General features: G+C 45.2%; 1 protein-coding gene across 1 annotated transcript; it reads left to right on the top strand.

Moving 5' to 3' along the window:
• The first annotated feature begins 1735 nt into the window (after positions 1-1735).
• Positions 1736-2263, top strand: LOC139832373 (uncharacterized). Its single transcript, XM_071822114.1, has one exon. It carries the CDS (start codon positions 1736-1738, stop codon positions 2261-2263), a length of 528 nt encoding a protein of 175 aa, XP_071678215.1.
• Positions 2264-21647: the final 19384 nt, after the last annotated feature.

Raw genomic sequence — 21647 nt, 5'->3', positions numbered from 1 at the left:
AATCAAAGTAAACGGAGATGCTACAGATATCATTACCCCTCAGAGAGGCCTGCGCCAAGGGGACCCCTTGTCCCCTTACCTTTTTCTAATATGTGTTGAAGGATTCTCAGCCATGTTACATGATGCAGAGATAAACGGAAGGCTGAAAGGAATCAAGGTATGTAGGGCAGCTCCAAGTGTGAATCACTTACTCTTCGCAGATGATTCTTTACTATTACTGGAAGCAAACGCCAATAATGCTCAGGAGGTTAACCGCATCCTAGAAAAATACGAAGCTTGCTCGGGACAGATGGTTAACAAGGACAAATCAACAATCCTCTTCAGTAAAAACACAAACAAGAAATGCAGGGATGAAATGAAGGGTATACTGAACATTTCACGGGAAGGACTCTCTGGTAAATATTTAGGCCTCCCGACCTATGTTGGTAAATCAAAAAAGAAAACTTTTGAATATTTAAAAGAGAAGGTTTGGAGGAGAATCCAGGGCTGGAAGGAGAAACTTCTCTCTAAAGCGGGGAAAGAGATTCTTATTAAAGCAGTAGCACAAGCCATTCCAGTTTATGCAATGGCTTGCTTTGATCTAACCAAATCACTATGCGATGAGATCAGCTCCATGATAGCCCAGTTCTGGTGGAATCAGATGGACAAAATAAACAAGATACACTGGGTGAGTTGGGAAAATCTCTCAAAACCAAAAAGCATTGGGGGGTTGGGTTTTAGAGATCTTCACGCTTTCAACCTGGCCATGCTTGCAAAACAAGCATGGAGACTCCTTCAGAACCCTTCCTCCTTGTGCGCTCAAGTGTTAGCAGCAAAATACTTCCCAGGTAACTCAATGTTGCATGCTACTCCAGAACCTGGTATATCATATGCATGGAGAAGCATTTTGAAGGGAATTCAACTATTAAAGGAGGGAATTATTTGGAGAGTAGGTGATGGAGACACGATCAACATCTGGACAGACCCATGGATCCCAAGAGGAAGCACACGAAAACTTATATCTCAAAAAGGAAGACATCAGGTTTACAAGGTATCGGAGCTGATAAATCCGACCACCAACACTTGGGATACAGACTTGGTCCAACAAACCTTCGCTCCCGAAGATGCTGAACTTATCCTCCAAATCCCCATATATGAACACACAGGTGATTTTATTGCTTGGCATTATGATAAAAAAGGCATTTTCTCTGTTAAATCTGCTTACAGGGTGGCCGTTGATAAAAAAGCAAGAGAATCTTCTTCTGGACTAACATCCTCATCCTATGCAGAGGAAGGTCGCATGAGCTGTACTTGGAAGAAAATATGGAGGTTGCCTTTACCAAATAAAGTCCTGCATTTTCTATGGCGAGTTGCAAACTACAGCCTGCCCCTCCGAATGAAACTACAAAGGAGAGGTATGATATTAGATACTCGTTGTCCCTTATGCTACAGAATGGATGAGGATGGAGGTCATTGTTTTCTGAAATGTAAGAAGGTTAAAGGACTGTGGAGTTTAGCCCAACTAGATCATATCAGGCTTAAACTTTTATCATGTCCGGATGCTTTAAGCTTCTGTGAAGAAATTCTAAAGCTGAATGAGGAAGTTTGCCTAAGAGTAATCTTGTTACTTTGGATTTGGTGGCAACAGAGGAATAGGGCAAATAGAGGAGAAGTAATTAGAGGTTATTATGATATTTGCTCTTCTATTAACTTTCATTTTTTGAATTGTATGAAGGATAAACAAAAGCCCAAGGAGATGAGCTGTGTGAAGGCCCAAAGATGGTCTCCTCCCCCGGATGGCATTTTGAAGATCAATACAGATGGATCCTTCAGAAAGACATCTCATACAGGAGGATGGGGCTTCACGATCCGCAACACAGAGGGTAATCTGATTGCTGCTGGAGCAGGCAACCTGGAGTATGTTTCAGATGCTCTACATGCTGAAGCGCAAGCTATGCTACATGCAGCAATCATCGCCTCGCAGATGGGTTGCCAAAGCGTGATGTTTGAAACTGACTCTGCTCTGCTGAAGCAGGCTGTTACTACTGATGATTATAATCTGTCTTCTCTAGCTTCCATGTTTAGAGAGATAAAATTCCATCTGCGTGTTGGTTTCAACGATGTAAAAGTTGTATTTTGTCCACGGGCTTGTAATGGTGCTGCGCACTCTTTAGCTGCGCATGGTGTAACCATGGAAGTTGGCCACTACGAGACTTGGCTTGGCCAATTCCCTGAATTTGTAAAAGACGTTGTTGCTGGGGATGTTTCCAGCATGTTATCGTAATGGAATGCTGTGGTGTTCCTTTCAAAAAAAAAAAAAAAAAATGATGTTCAGATCTTCCCATCGTTCTCGAAACAATCATATTTATAATTTATCAAATATTTTCGAAATAATATATTATCATTGTTTATAATATTTTAATATTTCATGACGAAGGACATGCATTAAACTAGTATAGTAGAGACTTGGTTGAGTGTGCAGAAATTTTGACACAAAGGACCACCTGTCCCAACAAATTGTCAAAAATGACCACCTTCAAATAATATTGCCAAAAAAGATCACCATACAGTGGCGGCAGGAATTGCCAGACGACATGTGGCACCTGCCGCCGTAGCTCGTGGCGGCAGGCCCTGCCGCTGTTAGGGGTGGCGGCACGTTAGGGAGGATAAACAGCTGCAAACGGTGGACGCCAAGTGTGGGACATGCCGCCATAGCTGAAAGCGGCACCCTGACGTGGCGTAGTCTGGTCCAGGGCGATGCATGCAGTGAATTTGCTATTGTACGTTCTGATTACCATCGGTTCATGTGATGTATTTCATGGTCAGCTAGCTGCATCTTGTTCGATTTAGATCAGATTCACATGAGGGCATCTTCAGCGGCGCGACGTATTTCGGACGTTGTGTTCGTTTGCGTCGGGCCAAATGGTCGAAAGTGTTCGGATGTCCGTTTGCGTCGGGGGTGGCTCCAGCGGCACGACGCATATTTTTTTTTTCATTCATACGCCATAATTTACATGATAATAAAAAGGACATAAAAAAGCCAGAAAGGGGTGCTAAAATAGGCGATGTCTACTGGTCGTCGTCACCTCGTCGCTGACGAGGTCAATCAGCTGCGGCGTCGGCCATGGAAGCTCGTACGCCGGCGGTGGAGGAGGTACCGCCGCACGGGCAGGAGGCTGTGGCCAGGGACGCTGGAGCAGCAGGCGGAGCGTGGACGTTGGAACGCGTCGGCGTGGCCAGAGGAGTCGCCGGCCTCCCCTGCGCGAGCGCTGACTCGCGGAGCTGGATTGCGAGCCCGTCCCACAAAGTGAGCTCGTTGAGCTCGTCCTGCTCGCTGTTGGCCAGTGCCATGGCAATGGCCTCCTCCTCTGAAATGTCCGGCGGCTGGGTCTCCGAATCCCACGCCGGTCCGCCGTCCTCGTGGTCGTACTGCGGCATGGTCACGTCGCCGTCCTCGTCCGCGTCCTCGTGGTCGTTCTCTTCTTCTTCGGCGGCGATCTCGCGCCGCGAGTTCAGGTACCAGCCCCCTCCCGGCAAGTTCGCGTCCGGCCATGGTACCGGCCGGTTTTCCTCCCATAGCTGCTGAGCGAGGTCAACGCGGACGTACCGGCCGACCCATGCTTTCTTGCCGGAACGCGAGCCGCTAGCCTCATGGTCGTTCTTCGTCTTCCGGAACGGCCAGCATTTCTTCCCCATGGTGTCGGTGTGGTGGCTACTGCTGGATTTTGCCAATGATTTTGGTCGGGGAAATGGGCGCATTGCGTCTAACATGCGGACACATAGCAAAAGTCAAAGACATAAAAAAACAAAAATAAAAACAAATTAAATTTAAACTAAAATTCATTTAAACTTAGTCCTATTTTGGACAATTTTTACACAAAAGAAAGCCTTATAGGCTTTAAACCAAAAAAGGGGAAACCCTAGTCTAAGGGTTTGGGACGTTGTGGCCGCCGATGCGCCACCCAACTCCCAGTAGTACTCGTCGTCGATGCCGTCGATGAGGACGATGCCCCCCGGCGGTGACGCGCTGTTTCGGTTGGACACGCCGGAGGGCGCCGGGGACTCCGGCCAGGGCGACCACTGCGGCCTTTCCCAGGCGGAGTGCGGGCCCGGAGGGCTCGCCGGCCTGCGTAGGCATGCCAGCTGCGCCGCCTCGTTCTGTCGCTGATCCGCCGCAGCGGCCTGCAGCTCCGCCTCGTGTCGGAGCGCGGCTAAGCGCTCCTCCTCCTGAAGCACGGTCCACCGACAGCTTATGGATCTCCTCCAGGCGTGCACGGATGGTGGGGTAGGTGCGCGTCGCCCCGCGACATGGGGCGCCGGCCACCCAGGAGATTTGCGCCACCACGACGGCCCCATGTCGAAAGCCGCCGGCGCGGCTCGCCGGCTGCTGTCGGCCTCGTGGTTGTTCGCCGATGGTGAGAACTCACTTCGGGGCCATGCCTAGCGCGTGCCCAACAGATTGGCGCGTTTCGTCGGTGTTTCGCCCGCGTGGGAAACGACCTGCGCGGCAACGCCGTTTCCCACCCCGTTGTGGCCATATATGGTGGACGACGACACCGTCCCCTTCGGCGGCCAGTAGTAGGCAGCGCGACTGCGAGTAACCCCAGCCGTGGTAGGCCGCGCGATGGCGAGTAGGTACGGCCGTTGTAGTTTTAGGTTAAGATGGTTCTTTTAGCCAATCAATTGTAATAAAGAAATATTTTAGGTCCCGAGACATTTTCGGTCCGCGCTAACGCAAACGGTCGCTCAACTTTCATTTGCGTCGCAGTCGCAGATAGCTTATGATTTGGTTAAAGAGTTGGTGTCCGATGCTGCCGGCAGGGCCGCTATACGGTAGTCTACGTATTTTTCCTAGTGTATTCGACACAGCTATGTAGCCGGTGGTACATGGCGTTGCATCCATGCCAAGAATTGTTTTATACTGGCCACCTATGATTTACCGAGTGGTGCCGCCAGGGGCTGTGGCGGCAGAGCCCACCACCATTCATACATGAACCTGCCGCCAGGAGCAGAGGTGGCATGGCCCACTTATTCCGTCGCAGCGTAACGGCGATGCTGATTAGCTTAACGTGCCGCCAAGCCTAACAGCGGCAGGGCTTGCCGCCACGGGCTGCGGCGGCAGGTGCCACGTGTCGCCTGGCAGGCCCTGCCGCCACAATAAGGTGGTCTTTTTTGGCAATTTTATTTGGAGGTGGTCTTTTTTGACAATTCATTGGGGCAGGTGGTCCTTTATGTCAAAATTTCGAGTGTGCAAGGAGAGCAGGTGAGCCCGGGATCAGATTGTCATTTCCACAAACACATAACTTATATAGTGATGTCACTTCACGTCTTACTCTCTCATAAGGTTTAAATAAACCACACAAAAGAGACATTTTGAAGTACTTGGAGACATAACATATATGTATTATATTTGGAGTAGCAAGAGTCACATAGGTACGTATGGTGAATGTTTAGATACAAGTCTTAGCATAGCATGTTTGAGAATTTAAGCTAGCAAAAAGATCTAAAAGCATGTCATAGTGCAAATGGCGCCGAAGGACGGAAGGCGTGCTGTGGATAAGCCAGAACTTAGATTACATTAGATTGACAAATGAAATTTAAAAAAAAAGTGAGTACGAGCAATTCCACATTCCTTCTCCATATTGTTAACCTTGTTTACAAATAGAACCCCCTGCCAAAAACTGCGCTAATATAAACTCATGGCAACCATTCAAACAAGCGACAGGTTTTTGTTAATCACATGGACTGGTAGATTTTGGTCTCAGACCAAACAGATTCGTCCTTTGGAAAACCGAGTACATAAAGACAAGTTTCTTAACTAAATAAGCTACATATCCCAGGGCCTGAACCTTATCACATCATATTTATACTGGGAGGTTCTCATCAGTTCCGTTCCAGAGCTTTTTTCTTCCTTGTACTCATCAAGCATCCAACAGAGAAACCACCTGCTGCAGCAGCACATATCATCCATTTCCTTTGCAGTTCCTTCTGGGCAAACTCATAACGAGCATTTGTGGAGCTACAAAGATACCATATTAGTGTTTCACCGCAATAAAAATGATAATTAGTTGTGTCTACCTTTCAACGATGCGTGCAAGGATATCATTACTCAGTGAGGAAACCTCTGTTGCTCGAACCACCCCACAAAGTGCATCGAACTATACAAAGAAAGATGTAAAAGTTTGATTAATAGTGCAAATGTACTAAAGATATGGCGTAACCAAGCATTTATGATTTATGTATCATTTGAAGCACATTATTTATAGATACCTAAGAATATGCAGAACATTAAATCAAGAAACTTATAAGTTGTGCAGAACATTAAATCAAGAAACTTAGAAGCTGTGCAGATGATAGTGCAACACCCAAATAATAAGATCGTTATGCCAGTATATGGTACCAGAAATTATTTGAGTTCTCTATCACTGGAATCAACATCTCCCTTTATCTTAAAGGTATTTTGTGCAAGAGAACAAAATGGTCCTATGAATGTCAAGGGTGCGTTTGGTTCTAGGCCCAGTTCACCTTACCAATTTTGGCCTTGCCAATTTTTTGGCGCTAGATTTGGCCGCCCTCATTTTGCCCACGATTTGGCGGAAAAGTGCACTGGCACCCACAGAGCGGAGCAGGCTAGCCAATTTTTTGGAGCCAAACCAAGCAGCAGCCAAGAGTCACGGGCGTGCCAACTAGTATTTGGTCAGGCTAGCTCCGGCTGCAAATCAAACGTACCCTAAGTGATCATGATATACTGCAATGGAACCACCGCGGTTGTAAGCCATCGCCAAGATTCTACTCCCTCCAGTTCACAAATAAATGACATGTCTGGACACTGACACTATCTTCAAGTTCAATTTTGACCACTAATTTGTACTACAATATATGTATGAAAACCATGAAAATCATAATATTTCGAAAATATAATAAGAGGCATGTCTATAAATATGATTTTTCAATTCCAATATAAATAGTTAAAAAAAAAATTCTGTCACTGATTTATGGGTTAGACTGAGTGCAATCCAAAATGATTTTTTTAAATGAGCAAAACTTGCCATTTTCATTAATAGAGAAGTAGGTGGCCGGTTAAACCAGGAAACCGGCCAAACACCGGTACAAACACCCTCGCCGATCGTCATGGAACACTACCGTCGCGAGGGCACACACAGCCACCATGGCAACCCACCGAGGATGCACAACACCACCGAAGCGAAGATCGTCGTCGAGGTTGCTCACCGGCATCACTCTGCAGCAACTCCGACTTCCCCGAAGAAGCGACCACCAAAGAAGACCTCGCCGAAGCGGCACCGCGAGGCTCAAGCCGGCCTATTCATGGGTCGCACTGGTGGAAAAGGGCCTTCCATCCAGCCTCATTAGTCCCCAAATATTTGGAACCGTGACTAATGGGATCTTTAGTCGCGGTTCGGGAGGCAAACCGTGACCAAAGACCTGGGCCCAGGGCGCTCGCTGGCCAGTCGCGGTTGGCCTGGCCAACCGCGACTAAAGCCCCTCCCCTATATATACCCATCCAGCAGCCAGCACTTAGCCATTTGGAGCCATTCTCTTCATAAACTTTACAAGTGGGTGTTAGGTTTGCTTTTGGTTCCTCTTATGCACACAAGGTGTTTGATGAAATGCCCCAAGAGCATGAAACAAACATGATATGAAGTGTTGGAGCCACACTTGAGCTTTCTCATTTATTTTTTCCTCCTCGATCGCGGTTAGCAACTTGAACCTTTCATGTGTCATTGATAAAATATGCATATGTGTGTAGTTCATTGTTTAATTTCTATTAATTGTTTGTAGTTAGTTAATTAGTTTAACAAATGCATGATGGTTAATTATATATTTTATATTATAATAATGCAGATGAATCGGTAATGGATGTACGGTAACCGACTCTCCGGCGAGTTCACTACGGGTTTGAAAGATTTCCTCGTAGTGGCTAATGCGAACAAGCAGGGGGGTTTTGTTATCTGTCCATGTGTTGCCTGTAAGAATCAAAAGGGTTACTCTTCCTCAAGAGATGTTCACATGCACCTGCTTCGGCAGGGTTTCATGCCAAGCTATAATTGTTGGACCAAGCATGGAGAAAGAGGGGTTATAATGGAAGAAGATGAAGAAGGGGATGATTTCATCGATGACAACTATCTTGATCATTTCGGTGATACTTTCATGGAGGATGCTGAAGGTGGGGAAGGTGAAGGGGAAGGTGAAGGGGAAGGTGAAGAAGAGGCACGTGATGAGCCCGTTGATGATCTTGGTCGGACCATTGCTGATGCACGGAGAAGCTGCGAAACTGAAAAGGAGAGGGAGAATTTGGATCGCATGTTAGAGGATCACAAAAATTCGTTGTACCCCGGATGCGATAGTGGTCTGAAAAAGCTGGGCTGCACACTGGATTTGCTGAAATGGAAGGCACAGGAAGGTGTAGCTGACTCAGGATTTGAAAACTTGCTAAAAATGTTGAAGAATATGTTTCCAAAGAATAACGAGTTGCCCGCCAGTACGTACGAAGCAAAGAAGGTTGTCTGCCCTCTAGGTTTAGATGTTCTGAAGATACATGCATGCATCAACGACTGCATCCTCTACCGCGGTGAATACGAGAATTTGAATGAATGCCCGGTATGCACTGCATTGCGTTATAAGATCAGAGGCGATGACCCTGGCGACGATGTTGAGGGCTAGAAACCCAGGAAGAGAGTTCCCACCAAGGTGATGTGGTATGCTCCTATAATACCACGGTTTAAACGTCTGTTCAGGAACAAAGAGCATGCCAAGTTGTTGCGATGGCACAAAGATGACCGTAAGTCGGACGGGCAGTTGAGACACCCCGCAGATGGAACGCAATAGAGAAAGATCGACAGAGAGTTCAAAGATTTTGCAGCTGATGCAAGGAACATAAGATTTGGTCTAAGTACAGATGGCATGAATCCTTTTGGCGAGCAGAGGTCCAGCCATAGCACCTGACCCGTGACTCTATGCATCTACAACCTTCCTCCTTGGTTGTGCATGAAGCGGAAGTTCATTATGATGCCAGTGCTCATCCAAGGTCCGAAGCAACTCGGCAACGACATCGATGTGTACCTAAGGCCATTAGTTGATGAACTTTACAATTGTGGGGCAGACCTGGTGTACGTGTGTGGGATGAGAACAAAGAAGAGGAATTTGACCTACGAGCTTTGCTTTTCGTAACCATCAACGATTGGCCTGCTCTTAGCAACCTTTCCGGACTGTCAAATAAGGGATACAATGCATGCATGCACTGCTTACATGAGACTGAAAGTGTATATTTGCCAAATTGTAAGAAGAACGTGTACCTTGGGCATCGTCGATTTCTTCTGAAAATTCATCCAGTAAGAAAGAAAGGCAAGCATTACAACGGCAAGGCAGATCACCGGCCGAAGCCTGCGGAACGTACTGGTGCTGAGGTATTTGATATGATCAAGGATTTGAAAGTCATCTTTGGAAAGGGTCCTGGCGGACAATCAGTTCCGCAGGGAGCTGACGGGCGCGTGATACGTCTCCAACGTATCCATAATTTCTGATGTTCCATGCTTGTTTTATGACAATACTTACATGTTTTGCTTGCACTTTATGATGATTTCATGCGTTTTCCGGAACTAACCTATTAACAAGATGCCACAGTGCCAGTTCCTGTTTTCTGCTGTTTTTGGTTCCAGAAAGGCTGTTCGGGCAACATTCTCGGAATTGGACGAAATCAACGCCAAACATCCTATTTTTCCCGGAAGCATCCAGAACACCGAAGAAGAGTCGGAGGAGAGCCAGGGGCCACCAGAGGGGTGGGCCGCGCGGGCCACACCCTGGCCGCGCCCCCCTATGGGGAGGCCACCCTGTCGACCCTCCTGCGCCGCCTCTTCGCCTATTTAACCCCTTTCGACCTAAAAACGCAGTACGAATTGATGAAACTCCAGAAAGACTCCAGGGGCGCCGCCGCCATCACGAAACTCCAATCCGGGGGACAGAACTCTCTGTTCCGGCACCCTGCCGGGACGGGGAAGTGCCCCCGGAAGCCATCTCCATCGACGCCACCGCCACCATCATGCTCCGTGAGTAGTTCCCCCATGGACTACGGGTTCTAGCAGTAGCTAGTTGGTACTCTCTATCCCATGTACTTCAATACAATAATCTCATGAGCTGCCTTACATGATTGAGATCGATCTGATGTAATTGGTGTTGTGTTTGTTGGGATCCGATGGATGATACATTATGATTAGTCTATCTATAAAGTTTGTGAAGTTATTGTTGCTGCAATCTTGTTATTCTTAATGCTTGTCACTAGGGCCCGAGTGGCATGATCTTAGATTTGAGCTCTATACTTATTGCTTAGATTGTATCTATAAGTTGTATGAACATGTCACTGTCCGGAACCAAAGGCCCCGAAGTGATAAGAATCGGGACAACCGGAGGGGATGGCAGTGATGTGAGGGACACATGTTTTCACAGAGTGTTAATGCTTTGCTCCGGTACTCTATTAAAAGGAGTACCTTAATATCCAGAAGATTCCCTTGAGGCCCGGCTGCCACCGACTGGTAGGACAAAAGATGTTGTACAAGTTTCTCATTGCGAGCACGTACGACTATATATGGAAAACATGCCTACATGATTAATGAATTGATGTTCTTTCTTAATGCTTTATCAATCCTATCAATTGCCCAACTGTAATTTGTTCACCCAACACTTGTCACTTATTGGAGAGTTACCACTAGTGTAGATCGCTGGGAACCCCGGTCCATCTCTCATCATCATATACTCGTTCTATATGTCATTGGAAGTAGTATCAACTATTTTCTGGTGCCATTGCTCCTGTGTTACTATAACTGCTGCTGTGTTACTGTTACTATTGCTCTCATATTACTGCTACTTTCACATCACCCCTGTTATTAGTGCTTTTCCAGGTGCAGCTGAATTGACAACTCAGTTGTTAAGGCTTATAAGTATTCTTTACCTCCCCTTGTGTCGAATCAATAAATTGGGATTTACTTCCCGCGAAGACTGCTGCGATCCCCTATACTTGTGGGTTATCAAGACTGTTTTCTGGCGCCGTTGCCGGGGAGGCATAGCTCTACTCATAAGTTCACCTGGGGAGTACACTCTACCTCTCTCTCTGTTTTATTTTATTTTGTTTTGCTTAGTTTACTTTTGTCTAGTTTATTTGTGCTTAGTTTATTTCTGTCTAGTATTATTTTGCTTAGTTTACTTTTGTCTAGTTTGTTTTTGTCTTGTTCTACTTTTCTTATATATCCAAAAATCCATAAAAATTTGAAAAACCTAAAAATTAAAAAACTGCTGTTATGGGAGAACCAACAACCTACTTGGAGCTTATAGAATGTTATAATAATTATGGAGAATCAAGAACTGGTAAAGTAATGAGTGCTATGATAGAAAAATTGAATACAATGGCTAAAATCTTGCTTAAACGCCATGATATAAACTGTTGCTCTCAACAGGACACTAAACATCTTAAATTTCAATGTGGTTTTAGTGAGGAATTTTTAATTAAGAACTATAATTAATCGGAATTGCTATATTCATTATGGGTTCGAAGAGGTAGAACAATTTGTCTTATTTATGGGAGCCTCCGAGATAGAATCCTTCATGGTAAAGAATTATGAAACTTGTGTTGCTTGTAAGGACCTTAAAGATTATGTCTCTTTTATCCTTAATTCTTGCATAGAATGCTACAGTGATAATCCTTATATCATTGATTATAAAGAGAGACTCATTAATGCACAAGAATGCACTCACAATTTGCAGGAACCGGTGGAAGAAGAAATTGATGAACCTGAAAGCTCATTGGATGAAAAAGAGGAGGAAATTAATGAACTTGAAAGCTCATTGGATGCAAAAGAAGAGGAGAGTGATGAACAAAAGGAGGAAGAATGGATTAGCTACCCATGCCAACCTTCTAATGAGAGTAACTCTTTATCTCTTACACTATTTGATTGTCCTCCATGCTTACCGAAAGAGGTTGAATGTTATGTTCCTGTGGATTCTCTTGAAATAGTACCTATGAGTAATACTTGTGAGAATAATTATGCTATTGTTATCTATGATAATCCATGCTACTTTGATAAATCTTATGATAATGCTTTGTTTGTTCCTGATGTCGAAATGCATGGTACTAAAGAATTTTTCTTAGCAAATGTTTATGATAAAGCTCTAGATGATGGTCCTATGTTACTTGATAATATTAATTGTACTACTAATGAAAATGGGATGGGAGAGTTCTTGACTTTATCTATGAGTCCCATATCTTTTGAGATTGATCAATCATCTTGTTATATTGTTGATAAAAGTGTGTTTGAAAGTTTTTATCCCACTATTCTTGAACTTGATAAAAATTATAAGTTTGTGGATCATGAAAAGTATGCTGCATGTGATAGTTATATTGTTGAGTTTATTCATGAAGCTACTGAAAATTATTATGAGAGAGGAAAATATGGTTGTAGAAATTTGCATGGTACTAAAACACCTCTCTATATGCTTAAAATTTCGAAGTTACACTTGTTCTATCTTCCTATGCTTGTTACTTTGCTTTTCATGAACTTGTTTATTTACAAGATTCCTTTGCATAGGAAGCATGTTAGGTTTAATTTTTTTTTTTGAATTTGCCTCTTGATGCTCTCTTTTGCTTCAACTCTTATTTCTTGCGAGTGCATCATCAAAAAAACTGCTGAGCCCATCTTAATGGCTATAAAGAAAGCACTTCTTGGGAGATAACCCATGTGTTTATTTTGCTACTGTTTTGTTGTGTTTTGGAAGTTGTTACTACTGTAGCAACCTCTCCTTATCTTTATTTTATTGCAATGTTGTGCCAAGTGAAGCCTCTAATCGAAGGTTGATACCAGATTTGGATTTCTGCGCAGAAACAGATTTCTATCTGTCACGAATCTGGACTGTTTTCTCTGTAGGTAACTCAGAAAATTATGCCAATTTACGTTCGTGTTCCTCAGATATGTACGCAACTTTCATTAGTTTTGAGTTTTCTGATTTGAGCAACGGAAGTATTTCTTTAAAATTCGTCTTTACTGGCTGTTCTGTTTTGGCAGATTCTGTCTCTGTTTTTTGCATTGTCTCTTGTGGACTTTAAGCGAAGCTTTCTAGACGTGAAGAGCTGTAGCTAATGTTTTATTGAGTTCTTGCAATGTGTCACTACAGGACTAAAAGTGGATTCAAGTTTTTTGAGTACTAACCCCTCTAATGAAGTTTATGAGAAGTTTGGTGTGAAGGAAGTTTTCAAGGGTCAAGAGAGGAGGATGATATATTATCAAGAAGAGTGAAAAGTCTAAGCTTGGGGATGCCCCCGTGGTTCATCCCTGCATATTTCAAGAATACTCAAGCGTCTAAGCTTGGGGATGCCCAAGGCATCCCCTTCTTCATCAACTTATTAGGTTTCTTCTATTGAAACTATATTTTTATTCGGTCACATCATACGTGCTTTACTTGGAGCGTCTGTGTGCTTTTATTTTTGTTTGTGTTTGAATAAATTCGGATCCTAGCAATCCTTGTTTGGGAGAGAGACACGCTCCGCTTTTTCATATGAACACTTGTTCTTCGTTTTACTTTTAATGTTCAATGATAAAAGTTGGAAGCTACATCACTTATTCTTATTTGGTTGGAAACAGAAAATGCCTCATAATGTCTTGGATAATTTGACACTTGGCAATTGTTTTGAGCTCTCAAGTAGATCATGATTAAGTTTTTTCATGTAGTTTAAACCTATTAGTGGAGAACTACTGTAGAGCTTGTTAAAATTGGTTTGCATAATTGGTCTCTCTTAAGGTCTAGATATTTTCTGGTAAAAGTGTTTGAGCAACAAGGAAGACAGTGTAGAGTATTATAATGCTTGCAATATGTTCTTATGTAAGTTTTGTTGTACCGGTTCATACTTGTGTTTGCTTCAAATAACCTTGCTAGCCCAAAGCCTTGTACTGAGAGGAAATGCTTCTCGTGCATCCAAAACCTTGAGCCAAAACCTGTGCCATTTGTGTCCACCATACCTACCTACTATGTGGTATTTCCTGCCATTCCAAAGTAAATTGCTTGAGTGCTACCTTTAAACAATTCAAAATGCTTCTCAATTTGTGTTAATGTTTTATAGCTCATGAAGAAGTATGTGGTGTTTATCTTTCAATCTTGTTGGGCAACTTTCACCAATGGACTAGTGGCTTCATCCGCTTATCCAATAATTTTGCAAAAAGAGCTGGCAATGGGATTCTCAGTCCCAAATTAATTAACCTAAATAGACACTCCTCCATGGTATGTGATTGTTGGACGGCACCCGAAGGATTCGGTTAGCCATGGCTTGTGTAAGCAAAGGTTGGGGGGAGTGTCATCATAATAAAACTAAAATAAAAAGGCACTCCTTCATGGTATGAGATTGTTGGCAGGCACCCGAGGATTCGGTTAGCCATGGTTTGTGAAAGAAAGGTTGGAAGGAGTGCAACACAAAAATAAAATAATTCATGGGAGCCGCTCTTTGAAGGTTTGTCTGGCGAGGGGGTTAGAGTGCCCACTACCATTCGTTGACAACAACAAACACCTCTCAAAACTTTACTTTTATGCTCTCTTTATGTTTTCAAAACCAAAGCTCTAGCACAAATATAGCAATCCCTGCTTCCCTCTGCGAAGGGCCATTCTTTTACTTTTATGTTGAGTCAGTTTACCTACTTCCTTCCATCTTAGAAGCAAACACTTGTGTTAACTGTGCATTGATTCTTACATACTTGCTTATTTGCATTCATCATATTACTTTATGTTGACAATTATCCATGAGATATGTATGTTGGAAGTTGAAAGCAATTGCTGAAACTTATATCTTCCTTTGTGTTGCTTCTATGCCTTTACTTTGAATTTATTGCTTTATGAGTTAACTCTTGTGCAAGACTTTTGATGCTTGTCTTGAAAGTACTCTCCATGAAAAGTTTTGCTATATGTTATCTATTTGTTAGCAACTATAGATCATTGCCTTGAGTCACTTCATTCATTTCATATGCTTTGTGATAGTATGATCAAGGTTATGTAAGTAGCATGTCACTACAGAAATTATTCTTTTTATCGTTTACCTGCTCGGGACGAGCAGGAACTAAGCTTGGGGATGCTGATACGTCTCCAACGTATCCATAATTTCTGATGTTCCATGCTTGTTTTATGACAATACTTACATGTTTTGCTTGCACTTTATGATGATTTCATGCGTTTTCCGGAACTAACCTATTAACAAGATGCCACAGTGCCAGTTCCTGTTTTCTGCTGTTTTTGGTTCCAGAAAGGCTGTTCGGGCAACATTCTCGGAATTGGACGAAATCAACGCCAAACATCCTATTTTTCCCGGAAGCATCCAGAACACCGAAGAAGAGTCGGAGGAGAGCCAGGGGGCCACCAGAGGGGTGGGCCGCGCGGGCCACACCCTGGCCGCGCCCCCCTATGGGGAGGCCACCCTGTCGACCCTCCTGCGCCGCCTCTTCGCCTATTTAACCCCTTTCGACCTAAAAACGCAGTACGAATTGACGAAACTCCAGAAAGACTCCAGGGGCGCCGCCGCCATCACGAAACTCCAATTCGGGGGACAGAACTCTCTGTTCCGGCACCCTGCCGGGACGGGGAAGTGCCCCCGGAAGCCATCTCCATCGACGCCACCGCCACCATCATGCTCCGTGAGTAGTTCCCCCATGGACTACGGGTTCTAGCAGTAGCTAGTTGGTACTCTCTATCCCATGTACTTCAATACAATGATCTCATGAGCTGCCTTACATGATTGAGATCGATCTGATGTAATCGGTGTTGTGTTTGTTGGGATCCGATGGATGATACATTATGATTAGTCTATCTATAAAGTTTGTGAAGTTATTGTTGCTGCAATCTTGTTATTCTTAATGCTTGTCACTAGGGCCCGAGTGGCATGATCTTAGATTTGAGCTCTATACTTATTGCTTAGATTGTATCTACAAGTTGTATGCACATGTCACTGTCCGGAACCAAAGGCCCCGAAGTGACAAGAATCGGGACAACCGGAGGGGATGGCGGTGATGTGAGGGACACATGTTTTCACGGAGTGTTAATTCTTTGCTCCGGTACTCTATTAAAAGGAGTACCTTAATATCCAGTAGATTCCCTTGAGGCCCGGCTGCCACCGGCTGGTAGGACAAAAGATGTTGTACAAGTTTCTCATTGCGAGCACGTACGACTATATATGGAAAACATGCCTACATGATTAATGAATTGATGTTCTTTCTTAATGCTTTATCAATCCTATCAATTGCCCAACTGTAATTTGTTCACCCAACACTTGTCACTTATTGGAGAGTTACCACTAGTGTAGATCGCTGGGAACCCCGGTCCATCTCTCATCATCATATACTCGTTCTATATGTCATTGGAAGTAAGTATCAACTATTTTCTGGTGCCATTGCTCCTGTGTTACTATTACTGCTGCTGTGTTACTGTTACCGCTGTTGTGTTACTATTACTATTGCTCTCATATTACTGCTACTTTCACATCACCCCTGTTATTAGTGCTTTTCCAGGTGCAGCTGAATTGACAACTCAGTTGTTAAGGCTTATAAGTATTCTTTACCTCCCCTTGTGTCGAATCAATAAATTGGGATTTACTTCCCGCGAAGACTGCTGCGATCCCCTATACTTGTGGGTTATTAGCGCGCACCCATGGGGAAGAAGAAATCTATATTCTGGGAGCTAGAATATTGGAAAGTCCTAGATGTCCGCTCTGCAATCGACGTGATGCATGTTACGAAGAATATTTGCGTGAACCTCCTAAGCTTCTTGGGCGTGTATGGGAAGACAAATGATACAAAGGAAGCACGACAGGACCAGCAACGTTTGAAAAACCCTAATGACCGGCATCCGGAATGGTTTCAAGGTCGTGCCAGCTACGCTCTGACCAAAGAAGAGAAGGTCATCTTTTTTGAATGCCTGAGCAAGCATTTAAGGTCCCGTCTGGATTCTCGTCGAATATAAAGGGAATAATAAACATGGCGGACAAAAAGTTCCAAAACCTGAAGTCTCACGACTGCCACGTGATTATGACGCAATTGCTTCCGATTGCTTTGAGGGGGCTCCTACCGGAAAATGTTCGGGTAGCCATTGTGAAGCTATGTGCATTCCTCAATGCAATCTCTCAGAAGGTAATCAATCCAGAAGATCTACCACGGCTACAGAACGATGTGGTCCAATGTCTTGTCAGTTTCGAGTTGGTGTTCCCGCCATCCTTCTTCAATATTATGACGCACCTCCTGGTTCACCTAGTCGAAGAGATTTCCATCCTCGGTCCGGTATTTCTACACAATATGTTCCCCTTTGAGAGGTTCATGGGAGTATTAAAGAAATATGTTCGTAACCGTGCTAGGCCAGAAGGAAGCATTGCCAAGGGCTATGGAAATGAGGAGGTAATTGAGTTCTGTGTTGAATTTGTTCCTGACCTTAAGCCAATTGGTCTTCCTCGATCGCGGCATGAGGGTAGAGTAAGTGGAAAAGGCACGAGCGGCAGGAAATCAACGATATGTATGGACGGCCATTCTATGACTGAAGCACACCACACAGTTCTGACCAATTCCAGCTTGGTGGCTCCATACTTTGAGAAACACAAGAATATTTTACGCGAGGACAACCCGGGGAAGCCTGAATCCTGGATTACGAAGGCCCACATGGAGACTTTTGGCAGTTGGTTGAGAAAACATTTAATGAATGACGATCATGTTGTAGATCAGCTGTACATGTTGGCTAAGACACCATCTTCGACTATAACGACTTTCCAAGGGTACGAGATAAATGGGAATATATTTTACACGATCGCCCAAGATAAAAAGAGCACCAACCAAAACAGTGGTGTCCGCTTTGATGCAGCAACCGAGAATGGGCAAAAGGTCACATATTATGGTTACATAGAGGAGATATGGGAACTTGACTATGGACCCTCCTTTAAGGTCCCTTTGTTCCGGTGCAAATGGTTCAAGCTAACAGGAGGTGGGGTAAAGGTGGACCAGCAATACGGAATGACAATGGTGGATTTCAACAATCTTGGTTACCTTGACGAACCATTCGTTCTAGCAAAAGATGTCGCTCAGGTTTTCTATGTGAAGGACATGAGTAGCAAACCGAGGAAACGGAAAGATAAGAAAACGATTAGTACATCATGCGATGATCCAAAGCGCCACATTGTTCTTTCAGGGAAAAGAAACATCGTGGGAGTGGAGGGCAAGACAGACATGTCAGAAGATTATAATATGTTTGGTGAAATTCCGCCCTTCAAAGTGAACACCGACCCAAGCATTAAGTTAATTGATGAGGATGCTCCATGGATACGGCTCAATCGTAAGCAAGTAGGGACACAAGGGAAGAAATGTTGTGTAATAATTTATTGTACCAAACTTTGTTGAATGGATCATGTGAATTATATTATCTGTGATGTGTTTGGTGTCCATTTTCGAATGATTCGATTGATTCGAGATACCACTGATGATACATGAAATTTGGAGTGACTAAGTCATACTCCTGCCTAGGCGTATAATGGGAAAAGGACTAGAGGAGCCGTAATTGCATGGGATTTGGTGGATCTAGCATTGCCGAAATTGATTGGCCATGCCATAAATACCACTGATGATACATATGAAATTTGGAGTGACTTAGTCATACTCCTGCCTAGGCGTATAATATGCATACTCGTAGTCTTCATAGTCGCCGCCGTTGTACTGGTAGTCGTCGCCTTCTAAGTTGCCGCCGTTGTCGTCGCTGCTGTCGTCGTCGCTGTCGTCGGGCGGCGCTCGTGGCTCGAACTGAGGGTAGCGCAGGCGGGAGATATCGCCGGCCGTGATGTAGTCCATGACGCTCTGTAGAGTCCGGCCGTACCACCATAGCAGACGGCCGGCCTCGTGGAAGTTCCCAGTAGGCAGACCGTCCTCCTCATACCTGGCGAGCGCCCTGTCACGCCGATTGATGAAGAAGGCGTCCCAAGTATGCTGGTTATCGGGATGCCAGCGGGGATTCATCCGCTGCTCCGGCGTGAGATCGAGGTAGTAGTGATTCGTGATGGCCGCCCGGCGCGCAGTACCCTGAGGGACGGGAGGGACCGGCACGCCTCCGGCGCTTAGGCTCCAGCCGGCGGGGATGCGGTAGCCCGGTGGGCAAGGGTAGTTCAAGGCGCAAAGCTCCTCCACCTGCTGGTAGGTTAGAGTGGGTGCGGTGGAAGCCATGAGAGAGTGATGAGAGATTGTAGAGATGTGATAATGCTGCCCAAGCCGGGCTACATATATGTAGTGAGAAATGGCGGGAAAATGGGAGCGGGAAGACAGGAGGCGGGAAGAAAGTGGCGGGAAGAAAGAGGCGGGAAGACAGGGAAGAAATGGCGGGATAAGGACGTTTGGGTAAGCTTTAGTCCCGGCTGGTGGGTGCAACCAGGACTAAAGGTGGTTTTGTATCATCTAACAAAACTGTCGGTGGGATAAGCACGTCTGGGTAAGCTTTAGTCCCGCCTGGTGGGTGCAACCGGGACTAAATGTGGTTTTTGTGTCATCTAAGAAAACTGTCGGTGGGATAAGGACGTTTGGGTAAGCTTTAGTCCCGGCTGGAGGGTGGAACCGTGACTAAAGCTGTCGGCAGGATAAGGACGCGTGGGTGGACGCACTGCTCGATGAGATAAAGCATGTAGCGCACGACGCCCTGTCGGAGGAACAAGACAAAGCAGCAGCGGCACCGTGCCTATAAAAGGAGCATCGATACGCCATGGCAAGCAGACCAACAAGGCAACCTAGCAGGTACGGAGAGTTTCATCCCCATGGATGGAGTAAAGGGTTGGAAAATCTCCCGTGGCGCAACTTCTCGAAGATGTCGTCGGTGCACACGTCCTATGGCATCTTCTGAAGTTGCTCCTCGGGAAAAGTTTCCTGCAAGCCCGTGAAAGACTCCATCTGCTCTAACAGTGTTGGGTAAAGGGTTGGAAAATCTCCCGTGGCGCAGCTCCTCGAAGATGTCGTCGGTGCACACGCCCTACGACATCTTCGGAAGTTGCTCCTCGGGAAAATTTTCCTACAAGCCAGGGGGCGGGAAGACAGAGGCGGCCGGGAATAACTGGCGGGAAGAACTGGGCGGGTAGACAAAGGCGGCCGGGAAGAACTGGCGGGAAGAGGGGGGTGATACGTCTCCAACGTATCCATAATTTCTGACGTTCCATGCTTGTTTTATGACAATACTTACATGTTTTGCTTGCACTTTATGATGATTTTATGCGTTTTCCGGAACTAACCTATTAACAAGATGCCACAGTGCCAGTTCCTGTTTTCTGCTGTTTTTGGTTCCAGAAAGGCTGTTCGGGCAATATTCTCGGAATTGGACGAAATCAATGCCAAACATCCTATTTTTCGCGGAAGCATCCAGAACACCGAAGAAGAGTCGGAGGAGAGCCAGGGGGCCACCAGAAGGGTGGGCCGCGCGGGCCACACCCTGGCCGCGCCCCCCTATGGGGAGGCCACCCTGTCGACCCTCCTGCGCCGCCTCTTTGCCTATATAACCCCTTTCGACCTAAAAACGCAGTACCAATTGACGAAACTCCAGAAAGACTCCAGGGGCGCCGCCGCCATCGCGAAACTCCAATTCGGGGGTCAGAACTCTCTGTTCCGGCACCCTGCCGGGACGGGGAAGTGCCCCCGGAAGCCATCTCCATCAACGCCACCGCCTCCATCATGCTCCGTGAGTAGTTCCCCCATGGACTACGGGTTCTAGCAGTAGCTAGTTGGTATACTCTCCTCCATGTACTTCAATACAATGATCTCATGAGCTGCCTTACATGATTGAGATCCATCTGATGTAATCGGTGTTGTGTTTGTTGGGATCCGATGGATGATACATTATGATTAGTCTATCTATAAAGTTTGTGAAGTTATTGTTGCTGCAATCTTGTTATGTTTAATGCTTGTCACTAGGGCCCGAGTGGCATGATCTTAGATTTGAGCTCTATACTTATTGCTTAGATTGTATCTACAAGTTGTATGCACATGTCACTGTCCGGAACCAAAGGCCCCGAAGTGACAAGAATCGGGACAACCGGAGGGGATGGCGGTGATGTGAGGGACACATGTTTTCACCAAGTGTTAATGCTTTGCTCCGGTGCTCTATTAAAAGGAGTACCTTAATATCCAGTAGATTCCCTTGAGGCCCGGCTGCCACCGGCTGGTAGGACAAAAGATGTTGTGCAAGTTTCTCATTGCGAGCACGTACGACTATATACGGAAAACATGCCTACATGATTAATAATCTTGATGTTCTTTCTTAATGCTTTATCAATACTATCAATTGCCCAACTGTAATTTGTTCACCCAACACTTGTCACTTATTGGAGCGTTACCACTAGTGTAGATCGCTGGGAACCCCGGTCCATCTCTCATCATCATATACTCGTTCTACATGTCATTGGAAGTAGTATCAACTATTTTCTGGTGCCATTGCTCCTGTGTTACTATTACTGCTGCTGAGTTACTGTTACTATTGCTCTCATATCACTGCTACTTTCACATCACCCCTGTTACTAGTGCTTTTCCAGGTGCAGCTGAATTGACAACTCAGTTGTTAAGGCTTATAAGTATTCTTTACCTCCCCTTGTGTCGAATCAATAAATTTGGGTTTTACCTCCCTCGAAGACT

Source organism: Lolium perenne, chromosome 6 (assembly GCF_019359855.2).
Source record: "Lolium perenne isolate Kyuss_39 chromosome 6, Kyuss_2.0, whole genome shotgun sequence".
Taxonomy (NCBI): Eukaryota; Viridiplantae; Streptophyta; class Magnoliopsida; order Poales; family Poaceae; genus Lolium; species Lolium perenne.
The sequence above is the reverse complement of the archived record's forward strand: the minus strand, read 5'-3'. Positions and strand labels throughout refer to the sequence as shown.

Coding starts and splice junctions, on each gene's coding strand:
- LOC139832373 (XM_071822114.1), top strand. CDS start 1,736: ATGAGCTGTGTGAAGGCCCAAAGATGGTCTCCTCCCCCGGATGGCATT.